This window comes from Sceloporus undulatus, chromosome 10 (assembly GCF_019175285.1).
Source record: "Sceloporus undulatus isolate JIND9_A2432 ecotype Alabama chromosome 10, SceUnd_v1.1, whole genome shotgun sequence".
Lineage (NCBI taxonomy): Eukaryota > Metazoa > Chordata > Lepidosauria > Squamata > Phrynosomatidae > Sceloporus > Sceloporus undulatus.
The window spans coordinates 3,107,441-3,129,119 of record NC_056531.1 but is presented as its reverse complement, the minus strand read 5'-3'; the positions used below and the strand labels follow the sequence as shown (position 1 = coordinate 3,129,119).

At 42.3% G+C, this 21,679-nt stretch overlaps 1 protein-coding gene across 1 annotated transcript in view; it reads left to right on the top strand.

Moving 5' to 3' along the window:
- FBXW8 (F-box and WD repeat domain containing 8) overlaps nucleotides 1–21,679 on the top strand; it is a 43,432-nt gene that overhangs the window by 6,003 nt on the left and 15,750 nt on the right. Inside the window, exons 3-5 of the mRNA XM_042442151.1 lie at nucleotides 7,967–8,124; nucleotides 18,293–18,489; nucleotides 18,770–18,979. Of these exons, the coding sequence (XP_042298085.1) occupies nucleotides 7,967–8,124; nucleotides 18,293–18,489; nucleotides 18,770–18,979 (565 nt within the window). The remainder of the gene's footprint in view (nucleotides 1–7,966; nucleotides 8,125–18,292; nucleotides 18,490–18,769; nucleotides 18,980–21,679) is intronic.

The following is a 21,679-nucleotide window of genomic DNA, read 5'->3' as shown; positions in this document are numbered from 1 at the left end:
CCAGGTGTCCCACATCCTATAGCTGTACATTTCATTTTTCCATCCTAAGTGCAGTACCTTACATTTCTCTGTATTGAATTTCATTTTGTTAGCTTTGGCCCAGTTTTCTAGTCTGTTCAGGTCATTTTGAATCTTGATCCCGTCCTCTGGGGTATTAGCTACTCCTCCTAATTTGGTGTCATCTGCAAATTTGATACGTATGCCCCCAATTTTGTCCTCCAAGTCATTGATAAAGATGTTGAATAGCACTGGGCCCAGGACAGAGCCCCACTGGACACCACACTGGTCACTTCTCTCCAGGTTGAAAAGGAGCCATTGTTGAGCACTCTTTGGCTTTGGCCGGTCAACCAATTACAAATCCATGTAACAGTTGCCTTGTCTAGCCCACATTTTACAAGCTTCTTTGCAAGAATATCATGAGAAACTTTGTCAAAGGCCTTACTGAAATCAAGATATACTATATCCACAGCATTCCCTTCATCTAACAAGCTGGTAATTTTATCAAAAAAAGAGATCAGGTTTGTCTGGCATGACTTCTTTCTCTAAAACCCATGTTGACTTTTTGTGATTATGGCATTGCCTTCTAGATGTTCACAGACTCTCTGTTTAATGATCTGCCCTAGAATCTTTCCTGGTATAGATATCAGACTAACTGGACGATAATTGTTTGGATCCTATTTTTTTCCCTTTTTGAAGATGGGAACAATGTTTGCCCTCCTCCAGTCTGCTGGGACTTCTCCTGTTCTCCAGGAGTTCTCAAAGATTATTGCCAATGGTTCTGATATTATATTTGCAAGTTCTTTTAATACCCTTGGATGTAGTTCATCTGGTCCTGGAGACTTATATTCGTTTAGGTTAAATAGGTATTCCTGGACTATCTCTTTACTTATTCTGTGCTGAAATTCCCCTTTTCTGTTCTCTGCTCCATTATCCTCAGGTTGAGCACCCTTTGCCTTTTCTAATCAAAATTCAGTATGGTCATAGCTAGCTTTCTTCTACAAACTACAGGTCATCATAGACAGAACTGGTCCATAACAATGAAGGGATTGCAGAGTGCAAGTCATTTGCAAACTAATAATTTGCAAGCAAAGAAGCAGCAAAGAAGTGAATGCTTTAAAGGAAGCATCCTCCTGTCTTAGCCCCACTACCTTCTCTAATCGCTAGTTGAAATTTGGTGAAGCCCCAAGTAAAGTGGAGATACAATACAAAATGTTGTGGACTTGACCAGAGAAGGGGATTTGATCAGATGTAGTTTACCCCTTTTTTACGGTTAAATACCCACTTGGCAAATTGTATCTGTTCAAGCTACTTCATCAGTGCTGTTGTTGAAGGTGCAGCAGACCTGTCTTGCTCCTGCATATGGTTTATCTAAGCAGGGCCATGAACAAAACCTCCTCATCAGATTCAGAAAAGCATCTAGCCTGCCTATAGATCAGATCTTCATGCCTCAGACTGCCTCTTCCCTTTTAATATCTTGGTTGATAGCTAATGATTAATGTCTCTTCCTTGTTTTGGAGGCATCTAAGCTGGCTTTCTTTGCCTAAGCCTCTCTTTTAAAATTTATCTCGTCTTCAGGCTGATATATCTAAAAATGAGAAACGTGAAGCAAATTAAAAATGACCTAATAAGAGATTTATTTTAACAGCAAGGGAAGAAGAAACAACTGCATAGATATGCGCGAGAATTCAGCCAGGCTAATTTTAGACATTGGTAATGAGCATGTAGGTCCCTGAGTGTATTGCAAATACTATTTGCCTTGTTGTCTTGGTGCACCAAGTCCATCTGGAATGATGAAGGTAAAACAACAATTTTGATGATAGAAAAATAGGCTGTGATTGGTACCAGGGCCGTCTCTTTAAAAGGAATGTCCCTGTTTGGGTCTCTTCATTCTATACTAATGGCATTCCCTATTGAACATATGAAGGTGCTATTTCAGTTACTGGTCCAGCCAGCCTCATGTTGACTGCTCTGACTTGGCAGAGCAAAGAGAAGTATCTCTGGTTGTTCTGCTTACGATCAGTCAAGCCAGGAGGAAGAAACATGTGGTTCTTCTGGTGGAGTTGGACTACACCTCCCCAGAATCTTCACCATGGAGTATGATGACTACAACTGATGGGATCTGCAATTCAGTAACTTTTTAAGGGCCATGTGTTCCTCATTTGTGCTTTAAAATGAGGGGCTAGGAATGGGATTTGGGTTTTTTCATGGTGAAAAGTATATGTTCTGTTACTTAGCTATGAGACCTCATCATTTTGTTCTTAATAATATTATTTTTGAAGAGATGAACACTGTGCTGATACAATGCCTGGCAGTTCTTCTGGTTTCCTTGAGCGGATCAATAGGTTGAGAAAACAACAACCTTGCACAACCAAAGGATCAGAAGGGGAGGCAAACAGAAGAAGGGGAAGAGTATGCCTTTTCTCCAAGTGGCTGGAGATTGAGGGTACCAAAGAAGGTGAAATGGATAAGCAGCTCCTCTTTTCACTGATCCCAAATGGAGCTGCTTAGGGCAGAAGACAATTTAGGCTGTAAAATAGAGATAAAAGGAGGAACGACTTGAGCACCCATCTGCAGATCCATTTTTCCTTTTAACCGGCTGCATGCTAATTGTCTACAATTGCTAAGTGTCCTTGAGAATTCTCTATTTTGCAGAGGCTGCCATAGTGTTTTTCTAAGTCTGTGTAGGTGGGTGGCGTTGGGCTTTGTTTTGAAAGGGAGGCACACGTGACACGGACGCCTGTCATTTTGAAGCTGGGAGATGTGCAACGGTAGAAAGGCTGGTTGCACATAACATTGATTGGGGAGTGAGGTAACCACAAACATCGCAGTCTCAAATGAAAAGGAATCCAAGGTCTGACCCAGAATACAAGTATCGTAACCACAGCACAAAGTGTTATTGATAAACACGCGCCTGCCAGAATGAGTTCCCTGATGTCAGGCCATAAGCATGAGCCTCTTTAGAGAGGAGAAATGAGAGCTGCTATTCTACAGCTCAAGTTGCTATCAATCAATTTCTTTCCTTGGTTGAATGGAAAGGGTTTAGAATCAAAAGTTGTTCGGTTCTTTTAAATTCGATGACATGAAACCATCTCATGGAGCTCTTTCCCCCAATTCCCCCTTAAAACAAGGAGTATTGCTATCTCCTTTTTGGGTGCAAATTCAGTAGAAGTAATCTGAAATCGACTGGCATTGTTCGATCGTTCCTCTCGTCCATACCCCCTTTTAAAGGGCCTATACTTTTAAAATGTTTATCACATAGCAATTGAAATTAGTGCAACCCAGATCGGCATCAATTTTTTAACAGTTCGTCTGAAGGGCAACTTAATTTTTTTAAAATAATGAACAAACATAAAATAAAATCTATCCCGTCTCCCTCCTTTTGTCCCTTATAATATGAAGATGAAGCTGTTGCTTGTCATTGAGCTGTACTTCCAAATTTTCTAGCTATTATTCTCATTTGTCTGCAGTATTACCCAAACCAAATCCCTAACTATGATTCTCACAACACTAATGGGGCGGGAGAGCGTTTCTTAATGGGTATTATATCAAATTTGGATGAAATGAAATAGAGATTTCCAGACAAAGAGTAAATAACACATATATTGAAATGTCCAAAGCAGAGATGTGGAACCCTGCCCCCAAACCCAGAAAATTATCACATTTTTTCAATGTTTGCCAAAAGAAATTCCCCCCTTTTAAAGGAAAAATATGGGAAAAAACAGTTTTCCCTTCAAGCTTTCAACATTTCCAGAAATTTGACCTCTCTAGCTCAAAGCACTTGACAGACATTCCTGGGAATTCTTACAGCAATATTATAAGGGAGGCCAGGATTATTATTTATGCACTGCAAATGTGGAGCTAAAATTGGGAAGGGACTTGCCTTGAATGAAAGGCAAGGTGAGATTTGATGTTCTCCACTAGCATTCATGGGCCTAAATTCAGTTGCTAGTTCCAGCTAGAGTAAAGACAATGACATTTCTAAAATGTTTACTTAATATTACTTGTAGATTCGGTTGATGTACTTTATTTGGAACTACTAATTTTATTTTGGTCAAGATGCCCAATTTGACAAAATACATGTTTGCCAAAGGGTAACTCTTGCTGAGTCTTACTCCCAGGTAACTGTGGATAGCATTGCAGTCTTACCCACTACACAAGGAGTGGGGAAAGTGCAACTCCAAGGGCTGTTTTTGCTGTCACTAGGGCCCATTTTTGCCCCCCAAATAATCCCAAATGCCCCTTGGGATGCAGGAGGCAATTCCAGCACAGCTGGGGACTTCCTAGCTGTTTTTATGCCCCAGAGTGAGATTTTCTCCAATAGGAAGTGACTCAGATATCAACTTTCAGGTCGCTTCTTGTTGACGTCCTGCAACCAAAATGGTTGAGGAGTTGTTGCTGCGATGTGCCATCCAGTCAACTTTGACTTATGACAACCCTCTGAATGTGAGACTTGTAAGAGCTCTAGCCATTGACTGGTCTGGCAAACTCAAAAAGGGCCAAAAGTGTGGCGAAATTGTCAAGTTGAAGGTTTCATGGTTGGCATCCACAGTTCTTTGTGGGTTATTTCGGGCTATGTGGCCATGTTCTAGAAGAGTTTGTTCCTGACGTTTTTCCTACATCTGTGGTTGGCATCTTCAGAGAATGGTGGCATGGCATGGCAGAGAATGGCATGCCAGCATTCTCTGGCGATGCCAGCCACAGATGCTGGTGAAAGGTCAGGAATAACCCTTACTAGAACATGGCCACATAGCCCGAAAATCCCACAAAACTGTGGTGAAATTGCTTCCCCTGATAAGTGATGGGAGGCATTAAAAATAATTATATTTCAGGGGGATCCTCAGATCCCTTTAGGGGGTAATGCTGCTCTCTCCCCCCCCCCCCCCCCCCAAACGTTGCTCATCCTTGGACTATGCTTGAGTCCATAATCCTGTGCATATTTCCTTGGAGTAAATCCTGTGGAAATCAGTGGAGTTCTAAATATGCATGCATGTTCCCACAGTAGGTAGGTAAATAGATATACAGTAGATACATTTTCACAAAGCAGTTCAATTCCACCCCCTGCATCTGCTGCTGTTGCCTCATTTATAGGTCAGCTTTCACAGCCGAGAAAAAGAGATGAGCTCACCACCAGCTCAAAGAGGTTGGGTTACAGATTGTGGGAAAGGCTAGAATTTCCCAAAGTGGCAAGTGCATTCACTGTCTTTGTGAAGATGAGTCTTCTAGGCACCCCAGCCAAGGGTAAGATGGGGCCCTTTGCTCTAGCTTCCCTACTCACTTGGCCCAGCCACTGAGCACAAGTTGTATCCTGGTAGCTTTCATCCAGCCTGCTTTTAAGCCACAGACATTTCCCATTTGTCTAGACCTCGACAAAGGATCACCACTGAGTTAATGGAACCTATATAGGTGATGGCTTACCAATTGATTCAGTAGGTCTACTCGATTTGAGACTAACAATTGGATTTAGGTTCCTTAGGGTCCTGCCAGATAGGATTTGCCTTCAAGATGGTGCAGTTTTGCTGCTCCTCTAAATCCTTTTCTATCTTGTCAGCTGCTTTCCAGAGTGCGCAAGTCTGCAAATTCAAGTGATGGGCACAAGACAGAAATGTTGATAGATTTTGGATTTTCCTAGCTGTAAAGGCTCCTTATGCATCTTCCCTGTCAGCCAAGGAACAGCTAGTCCAGAATGTCCCCTGGCCTTCAGCAATGAAATATGTTTGCAAAAGTTTCACTGTTTGCCAGCACTGGTCCTGTGGATTGAAGGAGCAAACCGATGGCTTATTTTTGTGTGTTTGTCAGCTTACGTGCATTAACTTGCAGTTGTACTTTGCACAAATGCTAATGAGACAGCCATCAACGCTGGGGTCCAAAGGCTTACTAACAATGCAACAGAGATAACTGAGTCTTTAATTGGCTGAGTGTAATTGTCATTAGGCAATGATAAGGACATCTGGGGCTCTGGAGAGAGATTGAAGTTGGCATAGGTACTCGCGTTTTCTGTAGCTTTCCAGTGTTTTTATTTTTGGTTATCCAGGAAGTTGCCAGCCTCTTCAGCACCGCTTTGCAAACACCCGGCTTCTTTCAGTTTCTCATGGGGTCTGCTTGGCTGAAGCACCTCTTTTGTCTGGTTGGTTTCCTTCCTCGGTCTGTGAAATGGGTTCAAGGTCAATGAACATTAAGTACACATAATCTGGCAGATCATTGCAAATCATTTGTATCTGACGGCAGAATCCTGCACATGTCTACTCAGAAGCCCCCTTGAGTGTAATAGCCTTTATTCTCCAGTAAGTGTGGAGGGGATTGCATCCCAACTGCATTAAGATAAGCAGTTTGGAAGGTTTTGCCATTCATAGATGTTTGTTTATCCCATTTTTTCCATGACTGTTTTATTAGCACGCACGCGCGCGCGCGCGCACACACACACACACACACACACACACACACACTGATATTCCCATTGATGGGAAGACCCAATTGATTGATGAAAGAGCCAATGCATAGCAACGTAATATAGCAGAAACAGCCAAATGCAGGCCTATAACTAACATCATCAATTTTTTCCTCCGGTTTGGTTTGTAACACCTTGCTTGATGAAGAAGCCAGTGAAGCTTTGAAAGCTTGCAACATGTATATTGTGCCTTTTGGTTGGCCAAAAAAGGTATCACTGTTTGGTGGATTTTTGATCAGTGTTCCATACAGTGATTGCAGAAAAGCTTTTAAAAGCCCCACAGGCTGGATTAAAACATGGTGAAGCCCTGTACTTTGTCAAGTTGAGATGCCTGGTTGCTTTTAACAGGAAAGGTATGCTGTTCTTACAGTTAAATAACATTTGAATTTGACATTGAGGTGACAAAATTAGAAATGGGAACGGTATTTAAAATCTGGGACCTGAAACTACAGCAGATTTAGTGTGTGCATAAATCTGGCACTGCCTCCGTAGTTCATCTGTTCTAGCTTTGGACCACAGAAGCTACTCTTTGGTATGCTACTTTCTGTACCACTTTTCAGTGTTGGAACAAATAGCCAGTTCAGTGGCATGAGTATGGATTTTTCTGTGGCGTTACCCTGTTGGTGGAACTTAACTGCCCCACGTGTTCCGCTTTATTTTTGTTTGGCTAGGGATTGGAAGCTTCTCTTTTCCAGCAAGTCTGTGATTTTGTTGTTGTGTTGAGGTATGATGCTTTTACTTGGCTCTGGATTCTTTTGGCTCCTTTTAATTTGGTGTGTTGATTATCTTTGATCATATTTGCTGTTTTGTTTGGAAGATTAAATTTGTATTGCTGTTATGATCTTGTGAGCTGCTTTCTGAATGCTTATGCCTTGAAAAGCAGGATATACGGTAACTATCTAGGCAGATAAAGAAAACGAACTTGTTCAAGACTGCTTAGGAGCTTAGTGCCTGTTGTGAATCTTGTTCTTTTTTTCCTCCCCCTTTATATATTTGCTATGGCTGTTACACACAAATCCACCCTCATGGTTATGAATATAATGAGTTCAGTGTGGGGTGTATAGACAAATAGCCACAATTTGAGGTTTCACTTCCTTGCTGTGTACTCCCCAGAATGGGCAAAAGAGAGGCCTGAACTATAGAACCTCAGTTCCAAAAGATTTTGGGAACCTTTCCAGCCTTCCTTGTGGAAAAAAATTGCCCAGGGAGGGGGGAGAAAGAGAGTGGTCAATGTATTTCTGGCTATTCTAAATCATGTGTGAACAGTCGAGAAACAAAGTATACCCTCCTGCATATCCTTGCCACCTAATGTTCTCTTTGTCCATGTGAGCAGAGCTACAAGTCCGAGTATGGGAAGAGGGTCTCCAGCCTCATCTGCAAAAGGTTTGTATTCATGGTGGAAAGGAGATGGTGGATTGAACCCAAATGCTTTGCCTTCACTTGCAACCAGCGAGTCAGTTCTCTTGTGGCTTCCCTTGACTCATGAAGCTTTTGGAACCAATGTTTGGCTTTCTTTTCCAGATACACATCAGGGGATGTGAAGCTGTGGGACACTCGCACCTGGGACTACGCAGCCCCTGTCCTGGAACCGGAGCATGGCTCGGCTGAACCTGGCCCTCGGCCACATGCCTCCTTTGTGAGGATAAACAGCTCCCTGGCTGTGGCTGCTTATGAGGGTGGTAAGTTAATGGCAACTCTTTCCTAATATTGTGTGCGTCTGTGTGTGTTTTTTAAAAAGCTTTCTGAAAATGAAGCAGCTGTGCCCAGTTTTATGTGTGTGAGAGAGCAACTCTAATCCTCTCTGTATACACACACGTGTGTGCACTCACACTTGCTTTTATGTGCAAAAAACGGCCAAATAACCCTCAGTGCATTAGGAGGCCTTGGATTGTGGTACCCATTGAAACTGCTGTTTATTCCTCCTGGAGCTGCTGCTTGGGGGAATGATGCCAGGTTGTGGTTCAGCCAAGCTTGTCTTGAGCAAAGAACTTGTTTCAACCTGTTTCACCCCCTTTATTTCTCAAGATAGAAGGGAGCCAGGCTTGCAAGACAAAGACTAAACCAGATAGTGTTTGATGAATGGAAAGCTCTCTTCATTACCCATCTCCTTTCGGTGTGTATGGAGACTATATAGCAAAATGAAGTATGTGCATTCATTGATCCCCTTTGCTTTAACAGATAGTAGAGGGGAAAAACTGCTTTACTGAAAACATGTATGTGTCTTTGATTGAGAACAAGAACCAGACTTATTCAGGCACACAAAGTTTATAGATTCCATAGCTATGGAAACGTGTGTTTAGTATAAATGAAGCAGATTTTTGTTTGGCATAAATGGAGGATATTCTGTGAGAGCTTGAAGTTTGCTTGCAAGTTTTCAAAAAGAGCAAGTGAACTTGTTGTCAAAAGTATCATTTCCAACTATGATGCTATGTTGTGAAAGGCCAGGCAGAATATGTTGTGTTGATCAGTTGATCAGATGCAGAGGCTGGAAAAGTTTTGGACTACAGCTCCGAGAATCCCCCAGCCAGCATGGTTGTAACTTCTCCAAACTTTTGGTAGAAGCACATGTCAAAACTAAGTCACTTTTTAAAAATACTTTTTTATTTTATACATTAAAAATTGCCATTCTAATACTGTAGTTAGATTATTCCTTAATCCAACAAAGGCTTGTGTTAATGGATAAAAGAAGCAGAATGTGGTGCCCCGTCATGATCATGAGGTTTCCACCTCCAGGACCTCCTATGCAATGAAAGCCATTCAGAAGATGCTCATCATTTTTTATATTCTAGTTCATTGAAGACTCTTGTATATCTCCTTAACACATAGCACTGGGAAACAGCCACTTTTAAGGCTCTACCTGTTTCTGTGGATGCCAAATCTTCCACATCTGTTTTGCCTCTAGCTTGGTAATAGTAATAGCAATAGCAGTAACATTTACATTTCTATACCACTTTATAGTGCTAAACACTCTCTGCGTTAGCCAATTGCCCCCAACAAGCAGGTGGGCAGGTTTCTCCTTCTAACCTCTATCATAAAACACCATGTTAAGTGTTAAATATATAATTCTAAGTACTTACAAAAATGTGAGCAGTCATTGAGAAGGCATGTCCTCTTCTGATACACATCGTACCGAATGCCTCTTCTAACATGGTGCTTGCTATGAGATGGAGGTGTTATCTAGACCAGTGTCTTGTAAATAACAAAGGAGGTGAACACCAACTTTGTTAAAGAAAATGTTCTTTATTTTCACTTTCATTTCTTGATAAGCCTGACACATTTTGAGTGCAGTGTTCTCTTTCTTACAGGCAGCTAAGAACATTTGTTAAAATAGAATTCAAATGCATTATAGGTAGCTATGTCTTTCCATTTTAAAAATCATTTTTAATGAAAAGGATGCCCGTGGAATCTAAGTGTAGTCATATATATATTGCGCCACTGTTGGGAGAAAGGTGGGATACAAGAAAATAAAATAATAATAAATAATAATATTCTTTTTTAAAAGCTTGAGATTTGGTTAGTTTTTTTTTACTATTGTATTTACTAATGACTTCATTTAATATAAGACACCTAACTTCTGGAACACTCTTTCTCTAATGTTTATGTTTCTTAGTTCTTAACACATTCTAATTTACAATCAGAGTAATCTACATTCAAAAAAGTATAAAATAAAAAGACAGGGAGAAGAAAGAGAGAAAAGAGAAAGAGGAAACAAAAAGACGTATAAGTTATACACAATAGGGCACTGACCCCGCAATCTTGACTACAATGAAAAGAAAAAGAAAAGAGAAAACAGAATAATTTGAAAACATTATCCCACCATTACAGAGCCAGTTAAATAACCCCCCTCAAATTACTATGAACCATAACCGCCCATTATTACATTGTTAGGTATCTTCTTGTTAAAAAGAAAAACCCATTTGGTGAATTTGCCTGAATGATGATAATTGTTGGACACCGGAATATCTGATTTGCGTTGAAGGCAACGGTTGGTACGCAATTACGGGTGCACTTTATAAAATCAAGTACTTGGGATGTATTTTGCTCTACGCTGGAGAGACAGGAAAGCGTCTCCCTGCAAGATTCAAGGAACATGTGAAGTGCAGTAAAACTAGCGAGAGTATGCCCTTCCGTACGCAGGGAAAATATTTGAGTAAAGCTGTTTGTGCTAGGGGCCGAACACAGCCTTTAAAGAAGGCAGTCTTTATTATCAGTTGAAAATCTGTATCAATATGGAAAAAGAGGTTTACCTACACACATGCGTGAGTATATCTTAAGGATATAACTGAGTGCTCCTGTTGCTTCCACAGTTCCCTGGAAGTTAGAAGTAAGAAGCACAGTCCATTTTCCTCTCAGGCTGTTTCACACATTACACTCTGTACATGCTTTCAAAACATCTGCTTGTTGTGTTCACAATGAAAATTTAAAGTGAATGTAAAGTTTTGTTTGTCTAACTCGCTGTTCGCTAATTTTGTTTTATTGTTTTATTATTTGTGAGCTGCCTTGGATTCCACGCTGGGAGAAAAGCGACGAATGAATGAATGAATGAATGAATTACTAAATAAATAAGTGTTTCCCCTTGCATATATAGGAAGAGGGTAAAGTAAAAAGGAGGTAAGGAGGGAGAGAAAAAACATGGCAGCACCTTTAAGACTAACTGGTTTTTGTTTTAGCATAAACATTTGTGAAAATAAACCCAGTACAATTTTTTTTTAATATAGTTTCACTGGCTTGGATGTATAAATAATCATTTCATCAGCCACCTCTTCAGCAGCGTCTATATCAGTGGTCCCCAAACTGTGCTCTTTAAGGGATTTTGGACTTCAGCTCCCAGAATCCCAGACTATTGGCCAACATGGCTGAGGCTTCTGGGAGCTGAAGTGCAAAATCTCTTAAAGAGCAAAGTTTGGGGACCACTGGTCTATATAAACTGGACCCAAGGCTTCAACAGATGGTTTTGCCTGTCAGCTCCTATACCAACTTCAGTGGAGGGGACATTACTGTGTGCATGTTCATAGCTATTCTCCGTGTGCTGGAGCTCTTATGAAGAAGGGGGTGGGGTATATAAATCAAATAAATAAAGCCGTTTCTAGGATGGAGGACCATCGCCTCCCAAAAATAATACTCTATGGTGAACTCGCCACGGGTCAGTGCAAGAGGGGTGCTCCAAAGAAGAGATACAAGGATTCCTTGAAACAACGTCTCAGACTTGGCCAAATTGATCACCAGCAATGGTCCGTCCTGGCCTCGCATCAGGAGGCATGGAGACACACTACCCACGATGTGGCAGCCTTTTTTGAAATCACACGCCGAATGAGTCTCAAAGAGAAATGACAACGCAGAAAGAACCACAACTTGGAAACATCTCCCAAGGAGACATTTTGCTGTGCTTTCTTCAACTGGACTTGTTTATCTCAGATCGGCCTTTTTAGTCATCAACGCGCTTGTAGAAAGCGTGGGGCGAGTCTTTCCTGAATCTTCGTTCGTGAAGAAAAGCCAGAGAGAGAGAGAGAGAGAGAGAGAGAGAGAGAGAGAGAAATAAATAAATGCCCTCATCGAACCCACATTAACATGAAGAACTCTTATGAAATGTATCTGGGGTGCAGCGGTGGAGAGAAGATGAGCAACAACTCTCTCTTGCTGACTCTCTTCCAAGCTTTTGTAAGGCTTTGATTTGGTGCTTTTTCTCAGTTCTCTCTCCCCTTCTTGTGTTTTTCTTTTGTGCGCTTGTGACCGATGTGGAGAAGCCATCTGGTAGCGTTAGGAGGTAGCGCTGTTAGCCTCCTCTGTTGAATCTGCTCTTAGCAAATTCGTTGACACAACACTGTTTCTTCCCTGTTCAGCAGCGCTCCAGCAGAGATGCCCTTGGCAACCAAGCTCTGCAGAGGAGCCGAGAGCCCCCTCCTGCTCCTTCAGTTGTCTACCTTGCTGTCTTTACATTTTGCCAGCTGAGCAAAGAGTTCTGTGGACCACCCCAGTGGTCATACTTCCCAATTTCACACTGCAAGTTACCCTAAGGAGAAACAGTCATTATGCATAGTATCAGTGGAGCCTTTGTATTCACTGGGGTTTGGTTCCAGGAACCCAGTGGATACCGAAATCTATGGATGCTCAGGTCCCTTTAAATACAGTGACATAGTAAAAGGATGTTCCTTATATAAAGTGGCAAAATCAAGGTTGGCTTTTTGGAATTTATATTTTTGGGAACATTTTCAAGCCATGGATGCTTGAATCTGTGAGTAAACAATCCATGGACACGGAGGGTTGACTGTATTGATGGAGATCAACATCTCAGGGACTCTGAATGCTAGGAGGGAGGCCCTCCCTTCTCTTTCTCCCTCCCTGCCCCAGAGGAAAGCATTGAAATTTTGGAAAATTAGTAGGCCCAGTAGTGGCAAAATGTTCCATTTGTGAACATTTTACATTTTATCTTAAATAAAAGACAGGCCTTCCTACCTGGCAGAAGGTGCACACTAAATGTCAGTAATAAGACTGGTTCCACCAAGGGCTGAGCATTATTAATTTATAGCTTTCTTTGGGTTTTTCAGGCTATGCGACCATGTTCTAGAAGAGTTTATTCCTGGCATTTCGCCAGCATCTGTGGCTGGCATCTTCAGAGAATGAAGAGCAAGATGCCAGCCACAGATGCTGGTGAAACGTCAGGAATAAATTCTTAGAACATGGCCACATAGCCCGAAAAACCCACAGAAAACTATGGATGCCGACCATGAAAGCCTTTGACTTGAAATTATTTATTTATTCCATTTATATCCCACTATCCTGGCTTGGCAGAAACCCCCAGGGTGACCTTGGGCAAGTTGCACTTTCTCAGCCTCTGAGGAATGGCAATGGCAAACCCCCTCCGAAAAAGCTTGTCAATTAAACCATATGATAGGTTTGCTTTAGGGTTGCCATAAGTCAGAAACAACTTGAAGGCACACAACAACACAACAGTAAGCTCAAGGGGGATTGTATGCCTTTGCTGCTTCCTAGCTAGGTGAGGCTGAGCAAGGCCAGCACATGGCTCAGTGGAGTCTTGAACCTACATCTCCCAAGTACATTCTTGACCAAGAAGCTATGCGACCACATATGAGTGAAAATGTGTATTTGCTGTCACTCTTCAAGTCAGATGGACCAATAGTGCGACTCAGGATAAGGCAGGCTAAGATGCACTTAAAATCTCTTACTGTAGGCCTTTTCCTCTATCCCACCTTCTTTTACCTTTGCAAAGAGGGAGTTGTGAGAGGCCAAGCTTGTTGAATCCATGTCTGTTTCTTAACCTTTCTAGTATTCATCACAACGGGAGCAGCGGCCTTTGGGAAGCAAGAAGGAGATACGGAAACGCAGCTGGGTTACCCTCCAGAGTAACCCACCTTCTCCCTGCCCACCTTCCATCTCTAGCAGGAAGGCCAATAAGACTTGGCAATTGAATCCACAGTTGTGATGGTTTGAATTCCAACTGACTGGCCTCCTATTTCTTCTGCCTTATTTTCCATTGTCAGCACTGGCAGCCTTCCAGTTGGATTTTTTTTAAAAATCACTAATTGCCTTCCATGTTGCCTTACCCGAAATGAATCAAATCAAAATGCTTTTCCTGGAGCATTAGATAAAGCAGGGAAAGGAGTTCTGGGTAATGAGCAGATGCTGCTAATGCAGGGGCTGTAGGGGCCTTGCCAGGGCTCCATCTGCTCCATGCTTGCCTGGCTCTGGCACGAAGCCATTGCCTTGTGGAGGGGGCAGGAGTATTGCTGGCTTTAACCCATTGCCCCCTCCCATTCTGATTTACACCGTGGAAGATTTTCATATTGCAGCATGGAAGGTGAAAGGAAGTGCCACCTTCTTCACGGCTGTGTTCATGCGAATGAAGATGGGGCTTTTCGCATCCTCTTGGAAATGGGGTTCAGGTGGAAGCAATAACCAGTGATTGAGCAGGTTCCTGTTTTTGGACTACAGTTCCCAAAACCCTGGGCCAAGATGGTTGTTGTCCATATCAACTGTGGAATTCTGGGACTTGTAGTAAAAAGGGACCCTATGCGTGCTCTGGCAGTAGCTTGCTTATGTCTCATCCACACATCCATAAATGTACAAAGGCTCATGCAGTCTCCAAGAGGGTTTGTTTAAATTTGGGGCATGCCACTTTACAAATGGCTCCCCCCCCCAATTATGATCATCGTCCATTCATCTTTTTATTTGTATCCCAATGGCAACCCCCCTCTGAAGAAACTTACCAAGATAACCCTGTCACAGGCCTTAGGGTCACCATAAATACGACTTGAAGGCACACAACACACAAAAAAGAAAGGGGGTGGAGGGGGGAAGATACGAAATCTAGAAACACCCTTAAGACTGATTTATTTCGACATGAGCTCACATGGATTTCAATCCACTTCTCCAGATGCACTGATGGATCAGATCATAGGGCGACAAGATACAGAAAGATGCAGATAAACCCTACTTGACTGCTCATGTGTGAGATGATACGGATCAGTCAAGTAGCTGGCCTCTGATATTGTGAGTGACATTACTAGGATCTATACATGTTGCTGCCATGGTAACTGTGGGAATAGAGTTGGCATCTAAGCTTGTAGTAGGGTCCCTTTATTTCCATACATGTAATGTGTGCTATTAGAGTTGGGTAGGTAAGGATGGGAAACCATCTGTAAGGAGGTAAAGGCATGTTTCTCAGAGATTGTAAGAGGGCAGTAGTATTCTCTAGAACAGCTTGTAACTTGTTGATAATGCATTTGAGTAGATGCTGTTGTACCAGCGGACTTGACTGTAAACAGTAGATTTGGTAATGTACAATAGCACCCCGAATCCACAAAACAGTAATACAGTGGTGCCCCGGGATACGAAATGATCGCGTTACGAAATTTCCGGGGTACGAAAAAGTTAGATTGGAAAAAACTGTTCTGGGTTACGATATTTTTTTCGGGTTACGAAATTTATTTCGGCGCGAAATTCAAACGCAAAGCGCGGCTAGCGGCTTTCCAGCGCTAACGGAAAGCCTTTTCGGGTTGCGAAATTATCGGGTTACGAACGGAACGGCGGAACGAATTAATTTTGTAACCCGAGGTAGCACTGTACCTTTATCTGACCAACCAAAATGCACAAAATATATAATGCAGGCTTTCGAAGCTTGCATCATGTATTTTGTGCATTTTGGTTGGTCCAATAAAGGTATCGATTTTTGTGGATTTTGCATGATGATGATGATGATGATTTATAATGTGTGGGAGGTGGAACAGAGAAAGGGAAACACTTAGGATTGCTCAGTGGGTTTTAAAGGCTAAATGAGAATTTGTACAAATTTTAGAACAGCTAAAAATGTAAGAAACAATGCTAAAGCGTTTGCTGTGGCATCAAACAAACCCTTTGGAGTTTGGGACCGAAGTAATTGGCTTCTTGCACAGTTTTCGCCCAGTATCTGATACTCTTGTTGGTCTTTTGAAAGGTATTAACTAGTTTTATAATGCCTGGGTGGGCAGCTGCTGCTTTGTGTGTTTTGTTTGAGGTTTTTTCCTCCGAAACCAGTCTTAGCCATTATTTACCTTTCAAACAATCAACGTAATTACCGTTATGTCTCAAAGTAAATTTGGAAAGGCCCTTCTCCAAGAGCCTTATGACTCCGCTGGGACAGTTTCTAGTTGGGACTTATACACTTTAATGGCGGCCTAATTGCGGATTTGGCTCTGTGCATACGCAACAAAGTGGTTAATTGTTTAGGCAAACAGATTAATTGAAATATGCATCTATAATTTGTTTTTCTAAAAAGGTGCAGCAACCCCAAAATGGCTTATGGATGCTTTTCGCTCCCCTGATGCGAACCATAAATATTCAGAAGGAATGCTATTAGGAGATAGCTCCCAAAATGTGTGGTGTGGGAGTACTTCCCAGGCCCCAGAATATCTTTACAGAAGTGTACATGAATACCCATTTAAATGTGTTGGGATGCTATTTCATTGCCGTGTTCTTGCTTTGTTTCTTTTAGAGCGTGGAAGAAACCTTTTTAACCTAGCATCCGCAGCAGCATAAGGGAACATTCTCACACATTTCTGGGAACTAGGAGTTCCTTGTTTGTTAGTTCAGATGGGGAAAGGATATTTTCACTTCCAGTCTTTCGCGAACATCTGAAACATCTGACTGGAGCATGGCTCATCGATGTGTTCTGACAAGTGAAGCATTAGACAATCAGGACCATGGAGAGCTCTCTGTGTGGAAGATTTCAGAACTAGTGTGGCTAGCCTGGGCCTGAAATACGTTCCACTCTGTGTCCTCCTTCTTAACTACTATATAAATATCATGTAGAAGTCTAGAATTCAAAGATATAGCCATGTTAGTCTGTAGAATCAATATGTAGAGAGATCTAGTAGCACGTTTGAGACTCACTGAAAGAAAGAGGTTGGCAGCATGAGCTTTTGTAGACTTCAGTAATGCATCTGAGGAAGTCTAGGAAAGTTATGCTGCCAACTTCTTTCAGTTAGTCTCAAAAGTGCCACAAGATCTCTACACAATGTGTAAGTTTAGACATTTTAGTCAGAAAATTTATCTAAGGGACACCATTTCACTGTGCCATTGTATTTAATTGGAATTGAGCATCCAAGGATTTTGGTATCCACGAAAGGACCAATCTCCAATGGATAGATGCACTGACCCCCCCCCCACTCTCTCATCCACCCAGCCTTTAGCGTGCGCACAAACTGTTAGACCTGCTGGAATTTTATAAGTTCTTTGGCATAGGTTCTTTGCTTCATCCTTTAGATCCTTTGTTACATGCCCTTAGGTTTTGCCCTCAACTTATCCATGGGTCATATCAAAATCCATAATTCTGGCCCCAAAACCTGCCTTCAATTTACAGTTGTCCCTCCATATTTGCTAGGGTTAGGGGAACAAGACCCCCGTAAATATGGAAAAACCGCAAATAACAATAGCACTGTTTTTACCTGAGAGGACACCTCTCTAGGAATCTCTAGTTTCTCCAGTGCAACTCTGTGGTCAATGTCCAACATACACTGACCATAGAATGGCACTGGAGTATCTACAAATGGTCTTTCAGTGCAACTTTTAGTTAAAGTTGACCACAGAGTTTCACTGGAGGACCTAGAGATTCCTAGAGAGAACATATTAATGAAATCTGTGAATAATCAAATCCGCAAATATCAAAGCTGCAAATATGGAGGGATGACTGTATACACGTGGTCAACGTATAGTCGAGTATATACTTCTGCTCAGGTCCTACATAGCCATTCTGAAAGGAAACCATGGCCTGTTACAGACAGCCAAAATAAAGCTGCTTCAAGTCACAGTGGAGGTATGGTGTTTCAATGATGCATGCGTCCTAAGAGTCCAGAAGTCACACCAAAGCCATGCTCCAGACTGGAGCATGGCTTTGGTGTGGCTTCTGGACTCTTAGGACGCAAGCATCATTGAAACACCATACCTCCAAAGTGACTCAAAGCAGCTTTATTTTGGCTGTCTGTAACAGGTCTAAGACTGCTGCCACACTGCAGTATTAATGCAGTTTGACACCACTTTATCTGTCGTGGCTCTATTCTATGGAATCCTGGGATTTGTTATTTGTTGTGGCACCAGAGCTCTTTGATAGAAGCCTACATATCACACAAAGCTACAAATCCCAGAATTCTATGGCATTGAGCCATGGCAGTTAAAGTGGTGCCAAACTGCATTAATTCGGCAGTCCAGATGCAGCCTATGCCATTCCTCTACCTCAGTCTGCTGTGGGTTTCCATTTTTCACCTTGAATGAAGATGAAAATAAAAATAATGTTGTGGTCATCAGCATTGCAACTACAGTATTGTTTTCCTTGTTTTTTGTCTTACCGGTGTGCAGGGTTAGTTAAAGTGTGGAGTCTGATGTTGGGTTCTGAGCCAATTCATCACTTCCAGCACAACCAGAAGATACAAGCTCTGGCTCTCTTATCTGAAGGGACAGCTATAGCAACTGCATCAGCCTTCCAAGTCAGAGTGGAAAGTGCTAATGACAGGGGATACTGGGAGACCGTTGCAGAATTTGAAATCCAGAAACTGGTGAGAACACACATGGTGCCCTCCAGATATTTTGACCTGCAACTCCCATAACCATGAGGCAGCACTACCATGATCAGGTGTGATGGGATTTGTGTTCAGAACCCTGGAGAATGCTAGCTTGCCTAACCTATTTGAGAATGCCAATGTATTTTGAGGGGGTAAAAATGCTCCATGCAAAAAAACATGGTGTATGTGTATGGAAAGAGAAAGAAAACAGAAAAAAGAAGGTTGGGCTGAAAGAGGGCATTTTGGTTAACTGAACTCATCTGAATTCTTGCAGGTCAAGTCACTCAGCCTGGTGCCCTGTGTAGTGGACCGTCCTGTGGTGGTAGCAACTGCAGAAGAGGTCGTCTACCTTCTGAAGGCAGGAGAGCCAGCCAAAGTTTTGCATTCTGTCTATGGCCAGCCTGTCACATGTCTTGATGTCTCAGCCAATGAAGTGGCATTTGGAGTAAAAGGTTTTGGCTGGTTGCTCAATGAAACCAACAAGGTGTGTAAGCAGTTTGGTTTGTTGTTAACTGCCCTCAAGTCGATCTCTACTCATCGCGACCCGATGGATGAGACATCTCCAAGACCCTCTGTCCTCCACTGCTCTGCTTAATTCCTGCAACCCCTTAATATCTGTGACCTCCTTTATAGAGTCCATCCATCTGGTATGTGGCATTCCTCTCTTCCTACTTCCCTCCACCTTTCCCACCATTAATGTCTTTTCCAATGAGTCCTTCCTTCTCATGATGTGTCCAAAGTACGACAGCCTCAGTTTGGTCATCTTGGCTTCCAGGAGGTTTCTGGCTTGATCGGCTCTAGGGCCCATTTGTTTGTCCTTTTGGCTGTCCATGGGATCCTCAGCATTCTTCTCCAGCCCCACATCTCCAATGAATGGATTTTCTTTCTATCTTCTTTCTTAACTGTCCAGCTCTCACATCCATACATACTAGAAGAAAATCCAACTCTAACAACTCTTGTCTCTTAAGACATGTTTATGGCTATCATTCCCCAGAGAGAGGAGCAAAGGGCGGTGGGGAAGAACACTTACTCTCAGATAAAAAGTAGCAGATTTTTAAAAAGAGGCATCCTAATTGACAGGAGTGGAGAGAAAGCAGAGACCAGATAATTTGGTTGCTACATTTATTATCATTAACACCAACGTCGAATGGCCAAAAATGTGCACTTCCGATTAAAATGGATTACATTCTCTTCCTATTAAAGTTTGAATCAGAACAACAACAACAATAAACAATAGGTAGATAGATGGGCAAAGTGGCCGTTGCGTGTTTGAGCAACTTGGAAAGTGGCCCCTGAGTTCAGTGTAGTTGTCAACCCTTGTATGAGGTGGATTGCACATTGCTCATGCATGTGCTGCAGGTCATGTCTGTTTTCTTGATCTCAAAAGCTTGAAAACAATTTCTTGATAGGGACCCACAAGGTGCTATTTGATAGCTTGGAGCTGGCAAGCAGTACCTGTATGGTTGGATTTACTAAAATGTCCCTGTGCACTTTGGCAAGTGGTATAATTATGAAGTCTTGGGGTAATTCTGCCTTAATATAGCTTGCAGATTTGGATATGGAGGAGCCTCGAAGGGAATGAGATCTTTCTATGCAACTGAAGGCCTCTAGGGGGAACTGTTTTCCTTCCTTTAACAAACTTACATACCTTTCCTTTGAAAGTGCTCAAGGAAGAACTTCTTGGAAGCACTTGAATATTAGTTACAGATTATATAACTTTATTCAAATTCAAGATGGCATTCCAGATGGATAGACTCAAACAAGGAAGCCATGGCCCTGAGTCTGCAAGACCTGAGCAGAGCTGTTGAGGATTGGTGTCCTGGGGATGTCTCATTCATAGGGTTGCCATAAGGGTGACTTAAGGGCAGTTAACACACAGTGTATAAATACTTGTAATAAATCTATGTTGGTTGTTGGTTTGTTACTGCATGACGTGAAAATGGCTGGACCAATTTTCACCAAATTTGGACAGTATGTTTGAGATGTGCCAATTTAAATAAAGGCTGCATTGTGCAACAAATGAGTTGCAGGCTCTGGCGGGGGGGGGGGACCCCAGTTGTTTTTTCATCATACAAAGTGCTGTGTTTGACAGCCAACAAGGAGAGGCCTGCTCTCTCATGTGCAAATGAGGCTGTTAGTGCCCCAAGAGACAGTGTCCTCCAGAGCACTTGAAACTGTGAATGCACACTGATGATGAGTAATGGTTCTCCCAAACAAAACTGTAAATAAATGTGTAGTTTCTGATAGCACTACAGCTTGTACATGAACACATTTGTTGTTACTACTTGTATACTCAAGTCATCTGAGTGAGTCTGCATTGCCCCCGTTACCTACTACACTCGTCCTTTTGCATTCGCTGGGGTTAAGGGCACAGGATGCCTGTGCATGTGGGAAAACCACAAATAACAAAACACTATGTTTTTGCTGAGAGAACATATCTCTAGGTCCTCCAGTGCAACTCTGTGGTCAACCTCTGCCAGACCTTGATCATAGAATTGCGATGGTTCCTTTTTAAAAAATAAGAGTTAAAGTACAGTACTTACATTGACCCGTGGATAAGTCGACTCAGGTTTTTTTGGGTCAGTTTGTTGACTAAATTTTTTAGACTTATGCATGAGTATCTACAGTAAGTTGAGCAGTGTCATGCTGTCCAGGAGGTCCTCCCCTGAGATATCACTCTGAATCTGGCTCACCTGTCCATCTCCTGTTTTGTTCTTGATGCTGATAGGTGGATCAAAGTTTTTAGTTTAAAAGCAGTATTAAACTCCTGCTCCCTTTGCCCACCTCTGCCTTAGAAGACCAAAGTAGTTGTGTCCCCAATCAACCTGGAACAAAAGAGATCTGCTGGAGGCTTCCCAAACTTCAGTGTTCAGTGTGTTTGGAGTGGTTTCCTAATTTAGGTCTGAAGTCTATTGGTGTGTGCTGGCAGATGGTTTGTGAGCAGTGTATCAGTGTGTATTCTAATCAGGGAGATGGGGCTGAAGGAGCCCAGACGGCTGGGATGTGTTTGACAAGGACGCTAGCTTGCTTGGCATTGCTGCGCCGGCTGACATCACGCCGGAAACTAATTACTAATGTCTACTATGATAATTATTCCCTTGACGTGAAGGGACTTTGCATTGGTTGATTACTCTGGTCAGGAGTTGATGATCTATCTCTAGATTGGCGTTGAAGATGTATTGGT